At 39.4% G+C, this 16,897-nt stretch overlaps 1 protein-coding gene across 4 annotated transcripts in view; it reads right to left on the bottom strand.

Moving 5' to 3' along the window:
• SCP2 (sterol carrier protein 2) overlaps positions 1-16,897 on the bottom strand; it is a 129,392-nt gene that overhangs the window by 74,316 nt on the left and 38,179 nt on the right. For 3 of the 4 annotated variants that reach the window (XM_030818833.1, XM_030818836.1, XM_030818835.1), the window contains one exon: positions 13,449-13,575. The exons of the other annotated variant lie outside the window; for it this stretch is intronic. In XM_030818833.1, coding sequence (XP_030674693.1) covers positions 13,449-13,575 — 127 coding nt within the window. The remainder of the gene's footprint in view (positions 1-13,448; positions 13,576-16,897) is intronic. 4 annotated transcript variants of the gene reach the window in all.

The raw sequence follows: 16,897 nt of genomic DNA, 5'->3' as shown, positions 1-16,897 counted from the left end.
CATCTACCAGTGGGTGAATGTTTTTCCGCTGCTTATTAACAAATCTTGCAATGGTACCGTGTTCTGCTAAATATTTCCATATTTTCCCTTTCATATATATCATCAGTATTAAAGACTTCAGCACTGTTCCCTCAAAAAATTTTTATTTATAATTAAATGTGGGCCTAATTAATGAACTGAATCTACTAATAGGCACATAAGATAAAAACAGTTCAAACTGATCTATTCTAATTAAAATAAGTAGAACCCAGTTTCAAAAACAAGAAACATAGTGGTTTTAAGGCAGGAGAACACTGCAATTCCTCTAGGAGTCTGTCAAACACCCCAGTACCCTAGACTGAGAGAATTTTACACAACTCACACCCTCCAGGGCATGATAAGATATTTCATCTTCCTCCCTTTCCTTATGATAAAACAGAAAAGTTTTTAGAAGAGTTATATCCCGATAAGAAATATGTATGCCTTTTAAATTCCTTAACAGAAAATTTAAATAATCGTGTCAGGAAAATAAAAAAAAGTACAGTAATGAAGTAAAACACGCAAAAAAATTTTTTTTACTACTTTTAAAAAGACAAAACAGAATAAAATATGCTTTGAATTCTCATTTGGTGCTGTAAAGGCCAAAGAAAAAAGAAAGCCACCAATTAGAGCTGATAATGTTATATTAATGGCACAGTAAAGTACAAAGTTCCCATGTCTGTTTTATCTCTCTCTTCTCTATCAAGGAGGATGATCTTCAGAGCAAAAATGACATACATATAATTAAGCAAATCTTATCCCAATTCTAATAAAAAGAGAAGATAAATTCCACACTTGTGATCTTCTAGCAATAAAAATAGCGATCAGGGCCAGGCGCAATGGCTCATGCCCATAACCCCAGCATTTTGGGAAGCCGAGGTGGGTGGATCATTTGAGGCCAGGAGTTCAAGACCAGACTAGCCAATATGGTGAAACTCCGTCTCTAGTAAAACTACAAAAATTAGCCAGGCGTAGTAAAAACACAAAAATTAGCTAGGTATAGTGGCATACACCTGTCATCTCGGCTACTTGGGAGGCTGAGGCAGGAGAATCACTTGAACCGGGGAGACAGAGATTGCAGTGAGCCGAGGTTGCGTCACTGCACTCCAGTTTAGGTGACAGGGTGAGACTCCATCTCAAAAAAAGAATAATGATCAGGAGGAGGCCAATATGGGTTCAATAAGAATAAGACAAGTCAAATTATATGTTATCTTTTCGTGACTGAATTGACTGTTATATCAAGAAAACAGTATCTGGATAGCAGCAAGAAAATTAACAAAATTTCTCAAAACATTTTGGACGAGATAAGGAAATATTGTAGTGTGGGATTTTGAGGGGTTATTTTCATTTTTATCTTTCTGGTGTTACCAAAAAAAAAAAAAAGAGGGTTCTTCTGTCAAGTAAGTTTAGACTATGGCTAAACAAAGCTAAACAGATGTCTTTACTGTAAGACATTTGGAGCCTTTACTATTGCACTATGTGCATTATGACCATCTAGAAGAGGATTAAAGTATGAAGCATTTCCCAATATTACACTCATGTGAAACAACAGGCATTAATTAATGCATTGACCTAGAGAAAAGTTTCTAGCACTAACTTCTAACCTCAGCTCTGGTCTTGTTAATATTTCTATTACAAAGTGAGTAAGAAAACTAGAGGTTCTCTCACCAAACCTAAAGCTGGAAGGGACTGCTATAATGTTGAATTTCAACAAGGTCTATCAATAGAATGGATCAGAATATAAATTAAAAGCTCAGTTCTATTCTTGAACTCCCACAACAACCTGCAAAAAGGAGCAACAACTATGAGAAACCTCAAGCTCAGTGAGATTTCATAGTGTGATGTGACTAGCAGAATAGCTTACATGGGATCACAGTACAGCAATTAGACTGGTTATGGGTTATGAAACAAGTCTAATGAGAGTAGTTAAGAGAAGAAATTAAATATACGGTCAGGCTGGCTTCAGATATTTGAAGGGCTACAAGGTAAAATAGGCTTTTCTGTCATTCTCAGAAGACAAAAACAAGACCATGGATGCAAACCATAGGGTGAGAGATTTGAGTTCAACATGAAAAAGGGAATTGTAACAATTGGAATCTCCTAAAAATTGGGATTGGTGACCTCAGTTGGTGACAAATTCCTTGTTTTAGGAAGTACACATGCTTTATTGTCTCTATTAGATTTGCAAGCAATCCATGCCTAGATTGGTAGGAAGAAGGGTGGCTAAAACAGTAGAGTACTTCGCATGGTGTCTGACATGAGAGATGTCCAATAATGTTGGTATCTTTTCTTCCTTTTTTCGTAACATGGGATCTGATTAATCAATAAAAGATAGCATCCCCTTGAAAAATATTCTGCCAGTCACTTACATATTTATTAAGCCTGGGCACTGATGAAGAGCTTATTGACTACTGATTCTGAATTGCCAATTAAGATATTTGGCTATTCAAAGGCTATGCCTTTATGTCAAACTATTTTAATATCCTATAATTTAATTATGAAACCACAAAATCGGCTGGTTCTACAAATGATTTAAACTACTGTAAGCTTTCTTACATATTCATTTCTAGTGCACATTCACAACATTCACAAACAGCAATTTTAAATAACAATTTAAATTATATAAAATTCTACAATTCATTTAGAAATCTGTTGAATGAAGAATAAAGAAACAATACCCCAAAATGATAGCCTCAGAAGCAAAAGTTTTCCACTGACCTTCTCCTACCCTCCTGTCTCTCAGGCCCATTCTCTCCCGAGGCTAACCATAGAAACTAGAATCCCTCTTCCCCAAGGCAGGTCATAGAAACCAGAACTCCTTTTCCCCAAAGCCAGTCATAAAACCTAGAAATATTACTTTAACTTCCTCCACCTTTCTGTGTAAAAACTGGCCATAAAGAAATTATCTGACCTATCTTGTTTGACTGTGGGTCATAAGACCCCCATTCCAGAAAGGGACCTGCCCCACGCCCAGAAGGAAGGAATGCATGCTCAGAGAGGCCAAGAAGAACCTAGATGGACAGGCCTGGCTGGGTTTCCCCACTCAGTCTATTAGCATTAGATCATATGCTTTTTGTCCAATCATATTTCTATTCGGCTGTTCCATACTTTGTTGAACCTAAGCATAAAAATGGACAATTTCCCATTTCTTTGAGTCTTCATTCTGAATGTTCCCGTGTACACACGTTAAATAAATTTGTATGCCGTTTCTCCTGTTAATCTGCCTCATGTCAGTGATTTTCAGTGAAGCTTCAGAGGGTCAAGGCCCTTGTTCTCTGCAATGATATTTCCACTAAAATAGTGTACATTTATATTTCAAATTTTAGACTAGAAAACGGTCCAATTATTCTGAGCAATGTAAAACCTAAGAAAATATATACACTTAAAAACACACCAGCAACAGGATTTCCAGGTAATTGAGGAAAAAATGGAGGCCACGTAAATCTGTGTCTCTCGGCCGGGTGCGGTGGCTCACGCCTGTAATCCCAGCACTTGGGGAGGCCGAGGCGGGCGGATCACGAGGTCAGTTGATTGAGACCATCCTGGCTAACATGGTGAAACCCCATCTCTACTAAAAATACAGAAAAATTAGCCGGGCGTGGTGGCAGGCATCTGTAGTCCCAGCTACTCGGGAGGCTGAGGCAGGAAAATGGCGTGAACCCGGAAGGCGGAGCTTGCCCTGGGCCGAGATCGCACCACTGCACTCCAGCCTGGGCGACAGAGCGAGACTCTGTCTCAAAAAAAAAAAAAAAAAAAAAAAAAAACTGTGTCTCTCTATAGCCTCTAACACCAATACAGAATAACCAGAAAAAATAAAATAGCACAAATCATACTCTCAGCATAACTAGAAAATAGAAAATGCCAAATTTCAAATTATCTATAAGTTAAAAAAAAAAAAGAAAGAAAAAGAAAAGAAAAAATATATAAGACCAAATCCCAGCCAACAACTGCTCACGTTTCTACACAAACCTTTAAGGGTACAAGGGCAGGCTGAGGAAACTGTGCAGAGAAGAGGGGAGATAATGGCAGGCCAACAACTGCTCTAAACTACCAAGAAAAGAAAGACCTCCTCCCCAAGTGTGAAAATACCAAGAAAATATTCCTATAAATCAAACCATGACTATATGGAACGGGCTGAAAAACACAGGAGATCTGAGATGGGAATCTTAAAGGTATAGGTTCTGAGAGGGGAAAAAAAAAAAAGCAAAATGAAAGGGCAAGGCCCCTTTTGGTGCAATTGAGCAGTGAAGGAGAAAAGCAGCAAAAGAGGACATTTGTATGTAAGAGGACGTTTGTATGGTGCAATTGAGTGGTGAAGGAGAAAAGCAGCAAAAGAGGACAAGGCATGCCTGTAGTTCCAGTGACTCAGGACGCTGAGACAGGAGTATTGCCTGAGCCCAGGGGTTTGTGGCGGTGGTGCACCATGATTGCACCTAAAAAGAGTCAGCCTGGGTAGTATTGCAAGACCCCATTCTACTACACGTGCAGAAGAGGGCACCATAGAACTAAGAATCTCCTCAACCTACAAACAACACACTCAAATCACCAGGCAATAAAACTAGAAATTACTAATAAAATTAAAAGTCCACCTGAAAATTTAAAAAATATTTCCATGAAATAATTCTTGGGTAAAAAATGAAAATAGAAATGGAAATTATAGAACTTGTCAGAAAATAATGAAAATACTACATATCAGAATCAATGTGATACATTTAACACAGTAATCAGGAAAATATATACCACTAACCATTTATTAATAAGAATAAATGACATAAGGAATATTATTAAGCAGTAAAAAGGAATGAGGTCCTAATATATGCTATGACATGAATGAACAGTGAAAATATACTAACTTAAAGAAGCCAGTCACAAAAGGCCACTTTTTTTTCCTGTTTTTTTGCTTTGTTTTGTTTTGAGATGGAGTCTAGTTCTGTCGCCCGGGCTGGAGTGCAGAGGTGCAATCTCGGCTCACTGCAACCTCCACCTCCCAGGCTCAAGCAGTTCTCCTGCCTCAGCCTCCCCAGTTGCTGGGATTACAGGCACACGCGACCATGCCCAGCTAATTTTTGTATTTTAGTAGAGATGGGGTGTCACCATGTTGGCCAGGCTGGTCTCAAACTCCAGACCTCAGGGGATCCCCCCACCTCAGCCTCCCAAAGTGCTGGGATTACAGGTGTGAGCCACCGTGCCTGGCCTTTTTAGGAAAAAAAAACAAAAACAAAAACAAAAACAAAAACAAAAACAAAAAAACGGTCTCACTCTGTCAACCAGGCTGGAATGCAGAGGTGCAACTTTGGCTCACTGCGGCCTCCTCCTTCCAGGCTCAAGCAGTCCTCCCACTTCAGCCTCCCAAGTAGCTGAGACTATAGGCATGTGCCACCACACCAGCTAACTTTTGTGTTTTTTGGAGAGATGAGGTTTCACCATGTTGCCCAGGCTGGTCTTGAATCTACCTGCCTCAGCCTCCCAAAGTGCTGGGATTACAGGTGTGTACCACCGTATCCAGAAAGGCCACATATTAATTATATTTGACCCTTGAACAACACAGGTTTAAGCTGCACGGGTCCACTATAAGGGGACTTTTTTCAATGACAGTTACATCAAGTATGCCTGCCTCTTCTGCCTCCTCTTCTACCTCTTCTGTCTCTGCCACCTGGGACAGCAAGACCAACCTTCCCCTTCCTCCTCAGCCTACTCAACAAGAAAATGATGAAGAAGAAGAGGAATAAGGATGAAGATCTTTAAGATGATCACCTTCCACTCAATGAATAGTAACTATATTTTCTCTTCCTTATGATTTTAATAACATTTTCTTTTGTCTGGCTTACTTTATTATAAGAGTATAGTGTATAATATATGTAACATACAAAATATGTGTAAATCAATTGTTTATGTTATCACTAAGGCTTCTGGTCAAGAGCAGGCTATTAGTTAAATTCAGGGGGAATCAAAAGTTATACACGAATTTCTGACTGTGCAGGTCAGTACCACTAAACCCCCTATTGTTCAAGGGCCAACTATACATTTATATAAAATCTCCAGAATAGGCAAATCCAAAGAAAAACAAAGTAGATGAGTGGCTGCCAGGAACTAGAAGAGGAGGTAATGGACTGCTAATGGGTACAGGGTTTCATTTTTGGTTAATGAAATGTTCTGAAATTAATCATGGTGATGGTCATGCAACTCTGTGAATATATTAAAAATCACTGAATTGTACACTTTAAAAGAGTAAATTATATGATATATGAATTATACCTCAATAAAGCTGTTATATTAACAAGAAATAAAATATTAAATTCTCCAAGTCAAAAAACTAAAGCTAAGAACAAAGTAAACCAAAAGAAAGTACCAGGAAGATGAAGAAATGAATGAGGGTAAAGAATAGAAAGAATAGACATAATTAATCAAAATCCTGTTATTTTGAAAAATTTAACAAAAGAGACAAACTACCAGCTAATTTCATCAAGGGAAAAGGGAGAAACCATAAATGCACACAAAGAATAAATGACAAGAGAGGCCCGCGTGGTGGCTAACAGCTGTAATCTGGCACTTTGGGAGGCCAAGGCGGGCTGATCACATGAGGTCAGTTGTTAGAGATCAGCCTGACCAACATGGAGAAATGCCATGCCTACTAAAAATACAAAAAATTAGCCGGGCATGGTGGCACGCACCTGTAGTCTCAGCTACTCAGGAGGCTGAGGCAGGAGAATTGCTTGAACCTGGGAGGCAGAGTGTTACAGGCCGAAAGAATGAGGGTCGCGACCGACTCAGTATACCACTGGAGGCTATATAAGCAAACAGGAAACTGGATGAAAGCAGGATGTTGGAAAACTGACAACTGCATCTGCTGCCAGAAGGGGTGCTGAGGGCAGTCACACCCCAAGCACAGTGTTCCTTGTGATTATCTATAGGAACATCAGAAGCCTGTTGTACAAAGAAAGCAATTGTGTGTATCTGTGATAAATCAAGCAGCGGACCAACAGTTACCTCTGCCTTCCTGCTCTTTCTACCCAATAAATATGAAGGGCTGTAAAAGCTCAGGGCACTGTTCACTAGAAGCAAGGAGCTCCCTGACCCCTTCTTTCAAAACAGATCTTTTTGTCTTTCTCTTCATTTCTGTGTTTGTCCCCCTTTGTTCAATCCCGTAGCAACCAACAGCCACAGTGGAGGTTGCAGTGAGCCAAGATAGCACCACTGCACTCCAGCCTGGGCAACAAAGCAAGACTCCATCTCAAAATAAACAAATGACAAGAGGAGAATATCATTGAAATAGAAATAAAAATTTACATTGTTAAATACTACTTTTCAGACTTCTATACAAATTGATTTGAAAATCTAAATGACGTGGATAATTTCCTGGAGAACTACAGACTACCAAAATTGGCCCCATTGTATATAGAATGTTTAAACATAAAAAAAAAAAAAAATAGGCTGGGCGCAGTGGCTCACGCTTGTAATCCCAGCACTTTGGGAGGCCGAGGCGGGCGGATCACGAGGTCAGGAGATCGAGACCACAGTGAAACCCCGACTCTACTAAAAATACAAAAAGTTAGCCGGGCGTGGTGGCAGGCGCCTGTAGTCCCAGCTACTTGGAGAGGCTGAGGCAGGAGAATGGTGTGAACCCGGGAGGTGGAGCTTGCAGTGAGCCGAGATTGCGCCACTGCACTCCAGCCTGGGCAACAGAGCAAGACTCCATCTCAAAAAAAAAAAAAAAAAAAAATAGATTACCAAGCAACTACCAAGCCAAAAAAAAGAACCAGGCCCAGATGATCTCACAAGGAATTCTACCAAACCTACAAAGCAGTTGGTTTCAATGTTCCATAAATTGTTTCAGAGCATTAAAATAGCTTCCTATTTCTTTCTTTTCTTTTTCTTTTTTTTTTAATTGAGGAGTCCCAGTCTGTTGCCCAGGCTGGAGTGCAGTGGCACAATCTCGGCTCACTGCAAGCTCCACCTCCCGGGTTCAAGCCATTCTCCTGCCTCAGCCTCCCGAGTAGCTGGGATTACAGGCGCCTGCCACCACACCTGACTAATTTTTTTGTATTCTTAGTAGAGACAGGGTTTCACCATGCTGACCAGGCTGATCTCGAACTCCTGACCTCAGGTAATCCGTCCACCTTAGCCTCCCAAAATGCTGGGATTACAGGCATGAGCCATCGCGTGTGGCTCCTATTTCTTTTTAAGACGGAGTCTTGTCCTGTCACCCAGGCTGGAGTACAATGGCATGATCTCGGCTCACTGCAACCTCCACCTCCTGGGTTCAAGTGATTCTCCTGCCTTAGCCTCCCAAATAGCTGGGATTACAGGTGCACGTCACCATGCCGGCTAATTTTTTTTTTTTTTTTTTTTGTATGTTTAGTAGAAACGGGGTTTTGCCATGTTGGCCAGGCTGGTCTCGAAGTTCTGACCTCATGATGCACCCGCCTCTGCCTCCCAAAGTGCTGGGATTACAGGCGTAAGCCACCACACCCAGTGCCTATTTCTTTAGTATAAAATTAACACCCAAACTTGATAACAATAATATATATATATATATATATCACTTACAAATAATGATTTGAAATTACTAAATAAAATAATAGCAACAGAACCTAATTCCATGTTAAAAACAGCAATACACCATGATCAACTGGCATTTATTCCAGATATGCAAACTTGGTTTACTGTTAGGAATCCATTACTAAAATAGTCTAGCCATAGATCTAAGTGGGGAACATAATGCAATTATCTCCATAGATACTGGAAAAGCTACAAAATTCAATACCCATTCCTGGAAAAAAAAAAAAAACTCAAGAAAATAGACACTGATGGATACTTTTTCAACATATAATAGCTATATCTGTGTGCTTAACTCAGTACCTTACTTAAAAGAAAACACCAAGATCAGGAACAGGACAAGAATGCTTACTGTCTTCCACTGCTACTTAACATTGTACTGATGGTATTTGCAAATACAATTAGATAAGTCAGTTCAAATATTACAATGAGCAAAGGAGTAGTAAAACCATCTCTTTTTGTAGATGATATAATATAGCTGCATATGTGGAAACCCCTATAAGTAAAATCAATAATAAAACTAACTCAAAAATTAAAAACTTCAGTGAGATAGCAAGTCATAAGATTAATATATAAAACTCAATAGCCAGCCGGGCATGTGGCTCACACCTGTAATCCCAGCACTGTGGGATGCTGAGGCAGGTGGATCACTTGAAGTCAGGAGTTCAAGACCAGCCTGGCCAACATGGTAAAACCATGTCTCTAATAAAAAAAAAAAAAAAAAACTACAAAAATTAGCCAAGCTTGGTGATGCGTGCCTGTAATCCCAGCTACTTGGGAGGCTAAGGCAGAAGAATCGCTTGAATCCAGGAGATGGAGATTGCAGTAAGCCAAGATCATGCCATTGCACTCCATCCTGGGCAGTGGAGCAAGACTCCATGTTGGGGGGAAAAAAAAAAATCAGTAGCCTTTGTATACCAAGTAACGACCAGTTTAGAGGATATAACACCAGTGAAAAGTCCATGTGCAATAGCAGCAACAAGGATGATTAAAGGAATTAAAGAAGGTATTTAGGAATAAGTTTAACAAGAAATTAAACACTTAGATGTGAAGAAAACTGAAACACTCCTGAAAGACACAAAGACAGAACTGAATAAATAAAAAGATAATTCCTATTCTTTTACAGGACAACTCAGCCTCATAAATAAATCAGTTTTCCCTAAATTAATTTAACAAGATTAATACAATCCTAGTAAAAATACCAATAAGGTTTTTTATGGAGCTCAACAAATTGAATGTAAAGTTCAAATGGAGAAAAAAAAAAAAACCCATGCACATAACCTATGCATAAATGGAGGCAAGAAAACACTGAAAAAGGAAAACTGAGGGCTCTTGGGCCAGAAAAAGATGTTAGTGAGATAACTGGTGAAATTTAGAATGAGGTCTGTAGATTATATAATCGTATCATATCATTATTAACTTCCCAATTTTTATCACTGTAGTGACTATGAAAGAACTGCAACTTACTCTCAAACTTTTTTAAATTAATTTTGTTGTTGTTTGTTTGGTTTTTTTTTTGAGATGGAGTCTCGCTCTGTTGCCCAGGCTAGAGTGCAGTGGCGCGATCTCGGCTCACAACCTCTACCTCTTGGGTTCAAGCGATTCTCCTGCCTCAGCCTCCCGAGTAGCTGGGACTACAGGTGTACACCACCAGGCTCGGCTAATTTTTTGTATTTTTAGTAGAGACGGGGTTTCACCATGTTGGCCAGGCTGGTCTTGAACTCCTGACCTCATGATCCATCCACCTTGGCCTCCCAAAGTGCTGGGATTACAGGCGTGAGTGACAGCACCCAGCCTTACATTTTTTTAAAATTACATAGCAATATAGATAAAAAGCATTCATTAAAACAACAAGCATGGCAAAATGTTAATTTTTAGAAAATCTAGAGGAAAAGTATTAGGAATTCTTGTACTATTTTGGCAACATTCTTGTTCAGTCTGAAATTACTTATAAACAAAATATTTTTAAAGTATATTACAATATACCTCTAAAAATGAAGCATATCATCTTTTAAAATTGACAAACCTGGGTCAGGCGCGGTGGCTCACGCCTGTAATCCCAACACTTTGGGAGGCTGAGTTGGGCAGATCACGAGGTCAGGAGATTGAGACCATCCCGGCTAACATGGTGAAACCCCGTCTCTACTAAAAATACAAAAAATGCCATGTGTGGTGGTCGGCTGCCTATAGTCGCAGCTACTCGGGAGGCTGAGGCAGAAGAATGGCGTGAACTCAGCAGGCGGAGCTTGCAGTGAGCCAAGATCATGCCACTGCACTCCAAAGCAAGACTCTGTCTCAAAAAAAAAAAAAAAACAGAGAAAAGAAAAAAAATTGACAAACCAAAAAAAAATGACAACCATAAACAAATTTAATTTCAAATTATAATCTGGCCACATTCATTATCTAATTAAGTAATTTAAAATATTTACGATTTTTAAACAAAAATGCTATTACAATATTCAGTTTTCCTTCCCCTTCACAAAATAGGTCAAAAAAGAAAAAAGGAAAGCCAAGCACAAATGAAAATTCCAAGCAAAACATGTTTCTGTACCTATAATAAATGCTAACAAAAAGTACTTAATGTCCCTCAACTATGTACAGGAATGATAAGAAAACAAAAAGTTAATATACAGTAAAAGCTTTTTATTATTTAAAATTAAATATAGCTATATGAGAAACAATGAAAAGAATGGAGGTTTTATAGCATGGCAGATTTGAGTGTGAAACCCTCTCCTATCACCTATTAGAAGAAGTTACTCAAATTCTTCAAGCTTCAGGTTCCTCATATGAAAAATAGGCATACACTTACCTCTTAAAATAGTTGTTATATTTGGTATGTTAAATATCTAAGATGTGTGAGGCAGGCAACAAAGAGCAGCTACTATTGCTGGGAGAAAGGGCTACACAAGGGCTTTTGAGTGAGACAGAAATAGAATGGAACACAGGCTCTGCTACTTATTGACCCTATGATCCTGGTCAAAAACTTGTCTGAATATCAGATTCTTCTGGTATAAAATGAGATAATAACACCTCCAATAACGGATTCTTGTGATAGCTGAATGACATAACATACGTATGGAAATTCACTCCTTCATTCAATAAATGTTTGTTGAGTATTTAAATATGCTGCAGACTATAGAAGAGAAAAAAAAAACCAAAAACTTCTTTCTGGTTAAATAACATGCCAAGCTCTGTGCTTGGCTGTGTATACCAAGGTAAACAAAGCAGACATGGCCCCTGCTTTCATGGAGTTTACAGACTAATAAGGAAGACGAAAATTAAACAAGTAAAACCACATATGATAAATATACAAATATAAATAGTGCTAAGTGCTGTGAAGGAAGCAATATGAAGCTATTTAAGAAAGAGAATAACAGGAGGGGGCTACTTTGATTTGAATAGTCATGGAGGGTCTTTCTAAATTTTAAAGATGAACTAATTACACAACACTGACTTGTGCCAGGCACTATTCTTTTTTTTTTTTTTATCCTTGGTTTAGCCAGGTACTATTCTACATTAACAATCAATGTGCAGGAAATAAGACAAATAAAAATCCATGCTTTTGTTGAACTTATATTCTGGTTGGAAGAGTCAATAAACAAGAATATATATATATATATACATATCATGTCATATGGCACCTATAATAATCTGACATATATGTACGTGTCAGATATGTGTCAGATTATTATAGGTGCCATATAAGATGATAAAGCAGGAGATAGTGAATAGGAAGTTCTGGGAAGGAGAGTGATGAAAGAAAGCAGAAGGTGGCTTTTAAGCAAAGACCTGATGGAAGCAAGGGAGCTGGCTCTGATGATCTTAGGGTAGAGGCTAAGGCCCTACCTGAAGAAAAGCTTGGGAGGAACAGAAAGAAAGGATAGTGTGGTTGGAGCAGACTAGTGAAAGAAAAAAATGGTGGGAGATAAGGTCAGAGAGCTAATGAGGGAGGAGGGCATCATCATGTAGAAGCTCATAGGCCATAAGAAGACATTTGGGTTTCAATCTGAATGTCATGAGAAACAATGGAGAATTTTAAGCACAGGAGTGAAATGATCTGACATATTTTAAAAGCATGGCTCTGGCTATAAAGTAGAGAATTGACTCTGGAGGTGCACAAGCAGAATTAAAGAAACCAGTTAGAACACTCCTAAATTTCAGGTGCGAAATTATGCCACTACAGCAAAAGTAGCAGAAATGGTGAGAAATGGATATTACTGAGAATACAGAGAAAAGGCTTACTGATATATTGAATGTAGAGTATGAATAGCTTGATCTTTCACCTCTTCTTGGTTGACATTTTAAGATCCTCAATTTATAGTCCATGGCCAGTCATGGTGGCTGACGCCTGTAATCCCAACACTTTGGGAGGCCGAGACAGGTGGATCATCTGAGCTCAGGAGTTTGAGACCAGCCTGGGCAACATGGCAAAAAGCCACCTCTACCAAAAATACAAAAAATTAGCCAAACATGGTGGTGCACATCTGTAGTCCCAGCTACTCAAGAGGCTGGGGTGGAAGGATCGCTTGAGCCTGGGAGGTGGAAGTTGCAGTGAGCCGAGATCCCACCACTGCACTCCAACCTGCATAACAGAGTGAAACCCTCAGCTTGGAAAAAAATAATTTATAGTCCATGATTAAAAGAGACAAGATTTGTGTTATTTTTCCTATTTCAACTTCCTGCTATAGAGTACTCTAGGTACTTCCCATACCATAGTCTATATATAAATACTTTCTCTATGACCAAGTTCTACAAGAACTATTACTTCGATTTACATCCTGGCATCCTCCACAGTTCCTTAATAAATAACTGTCGTTTCTCATCTCACGTATATAACTAGTAAGAAGCCTCAAAGTTTTTTAACTGTAACATACCATATTTTTCCATATGTTCTTTTCCAGCATACCCAAACATCTGAGGAGCAACTGGGTGAGCAGACAATCCATACTTATTGATCAGGAGGTCAAGATGCTTATCAGTGGGAATGGTCCTATCTAAAAACTAAGAGGGGGGGACAAAATTTCATAAGTAGCTGACATGATAAGTGTCTCTTTCAAAACTACTACAGTGCTATTAAGACATTTATTTATTCTAAACACATAGTACACCAGAAATGGTCAATGTGAATAAAATCAGTTAAGACATGCTCCATAGGGAAACATGGGAAGAAGAAAAAATAATCATGTGACCAAAGAGGTATTAACTCTTTCAAGAAATATCTATTGGGCATCCAGTATGTGCCAGTAACTATTCCATCCTGTCGTGGGGTGGGGGTTGCGGGGAGGGATAGCATTAGGAGATATACCTAATGTAAATGACGAGTTAATGGGTGCAACACACCAACATGGCACATGTATACATATGCAACAAACCTGCACATTGTGCACATGTACCCTAGAACTTAAAGTATAAAAAAAAAAAAAAAGAACCGAAGGAAATAGGCTGGGCGTGGTGGCTCACACCTGTAATCCTAGCACTTTGGGAGGCTGAGATGGGTGGATCACTTGAGCTCAGGAGTTCAAGACCAGCCTGGCCAACAGGGTGAACCCCATCTCTTCTAAAAATACATAAATTAGCCAGGTGTGGTGGTATGCACCTACAGTCCCAGCTATTCGGGAGGCTGAGGTGGGAGAACTGCTTGAACCCAGGAGGTGAAGATTGCAGTGAGCCGAGATCACACCACTACTGCACTCCAGCCTGGGCGACAGAGTGAGACTCTGTCTTGGGAATGAATAAATACATATACACACACACACACGCACATAATATATACACACACACATACATACATACATATATATATAGTAGCCAGGCATGGTGGGTCATGCCTGTAATCCCAACACTTTGGGAGGCCCAGGTGGAAGGCCCACCTGAGCCCAGGAGTTCGAGACCAGCATGGACAACATAGCGAGATTCCATCTCTGCAAAAAATTAGCTGGGCATGGCTAATTTAAAATAAAGAATAAATTAAACCCAAAGTAAGGAGAAGAAAGGAAACATCAAGAATGAGAACAGATTGAAATAGAAAATGAGCAGAATGAAAAAGAATGGGTAGAAGTGAGCAGAATAAACTAGAAAAAAGAATATAGGCCATTCACCACGGCTCACACCTGTAATCCCAGCAATTTGGGAGGCCAGGCGTGTGGATCACGAGGTCAGGAGTTTAAGGCCAGCCTGGCCAACATGGTGAAACCCGGTCACTAGTAAAACTAAAAAAATTAGCTGAGCGTTGTGGCAGGCGCCTGTAATCCCAGCTACTCAGGAGGCTGAAGCAGGAGAATTGCTTGAACCCAGGAGGCAGAGGTTGTAGTGAGCTGAGATCATGCCATTGCACTCCAGCCTGGGTGACAGAGTGAGACTCTGTCTCAAAAAAAAAAAAAAAAAAAAAAAAAAAAAAGAAGAGTATATAGAAAATCAGTGAAAACAAAAGCTGGTCCTTTTATTGTAAACTTTCTTTTTCCATGATCACTCTGACAAAAGATGACCATGGAAAAAAGAGGGAAGATAAAAATTACCAACAACAGAAGAAGGGAAGGGAAAAGATATGTCCAAAGATCCTGCATGAAAAAGACGGGAATAACATGAATGACTTTTTACCAATAAGGTTAACAATTTGGATGAACTACACAAATTCCATGAAGGACATAAACTATCAACGCTCACTGTACAAAAAAAATAGACAACCTGAAAAGTAACCTATTTACTAAATATATATATATTTATATATAAACTTAGAAGATTGAAAACTTTCCCATAAAGAAATCACCAGGCCATGACCCAAAGATGAGAATGCAAAAAAAAAATATTTTTTAAATTAAAAATATTTTAGGGCTGGGCGCAGTGGCTCATGCCTGTAATCCCACTTTGGGAGGCCAAGGTGGGTGGATCACCTGAAGTTGGGAGTTCAAGACCAGACTGACCAACATGGAGAAACCCTGTCTCTACTAACAATACAAAATTAGCATGGCATCATGGCACATGCCTGTAATCCCAGCTACTCGGGAGGCTGAGGCATGAGAATTGCTTGAACATGGGAGGTGGAGGTTGCGGTGAGCCAAGATTGCACCGTTGTACCCAGCTTGGGCAACAAGAGCAAAATCCATCTCAAAAAAAAATTAAAAAAGAAAAGAAAAGAAGTCACCAGACCAGATGTGAACTGGTGAATTCTACCAAAAATTTAAGAGAAAAAAATACCAATTTACATATAAACTATTCCAAAAAACAGAAGAGAAGAGAACACTTCCCAGCTATTCTATGAGGCCAGCATTATTCTCATGTTAAAACTAGACTGGGTATGGTGGCCCACACCTGTAATCCCAAAACTTTGGGAAGCCAAAGTGGGCAGATCACTTGAGCCCTGAAGTTCAAGACCAACCTGCACAATGGAAAGAAAAAAACAAACCAACACCCTTGCGGACATAAACACAAAAATCCGTAACAAAATTTTAACAAATCAGGCCCGGCGCGGTGGCTCACACCTGTAATCCCAGCACTTTAGGAGGCCAAGGCAGGTGGATCGCCTGAGGTCAGGAGTTTGAGACCAGCCTGGTCAACATGGGAAAACCCCGTCTCTACTAAAAATACAAAAATTAGCCCGGCATGGCGGTGGGAGCCTGTAATCCCACTTACTTCGGAGGTTGAAGCAGGAGAATCTCTTGAAATAGGGAGGCAGAGGTTGCAGTGAGCCAAGGTTGTGCCACCGCACTCCACTCCAGCCTGGGTAAGAGAGACTCTGTCTCAAAAAAAAAAAAAAAAAAAAAAACTTGTGAAAAAATTCAACAGAAGGACTGACACTACTCAATTTCAAGACTTATCTAAAGCTACAGTAATTAAGACAGTGTGGTATTGACAAAAAAAATTCAGACAAATTAGACAAATAGATAAATGGAACAGAATAAAGAGTTCAGACATAGACCTACATAAATACAGTCAACTGATCTTTGACAAAGAAGCAAAGGCAATATAATGGAAAAAAGATAATCTTTTCAACAAATGGTGCTGGGACAACTGGACGTCCACATGAAAATAATGAATCCAGGCACAGACCTTACACCCTTCACAAAAATTAACTCAAAATAGATCGCAGACCTACATGTAAAACACATGTGACAGAAAACCTAGATGACCTTGAGTTTGGCATTGGCGTTTTAGATACATCACAAAAGGCACAATTCATGAGAGAAAGAATTGAAAAGCTGGACTTTGTTAAAATTAAATTTTCCTCTGTTGCCCAGGTTTGGGGTGCAGTGGCACAATCATGGCTCACTGTATATCAATATGTTCTAACCAGGAAAGATGTTCAACTGTTAATTGAAAAAGTAAC

The sequence above is a fragment of the Nomascus leucogenys genome, chromosome 9, assembly GCF_006542625.1.
Source record: "Nomascus leucogenys isolate Asia chromosome 9, Asia_NLE_v1, whole genome shotgun sequence".
Taxonomy (NCBI): Eukaryota; Metazoa; Chordata; class Mammalia; order Primates; family Hylobatidae; genus Nomascus; species Nomascus leucogenys.
Note: the sequence above shows the minus strand (reverse complement) of the source record. Positions and strands in the feature narration are given on the sequence as shown.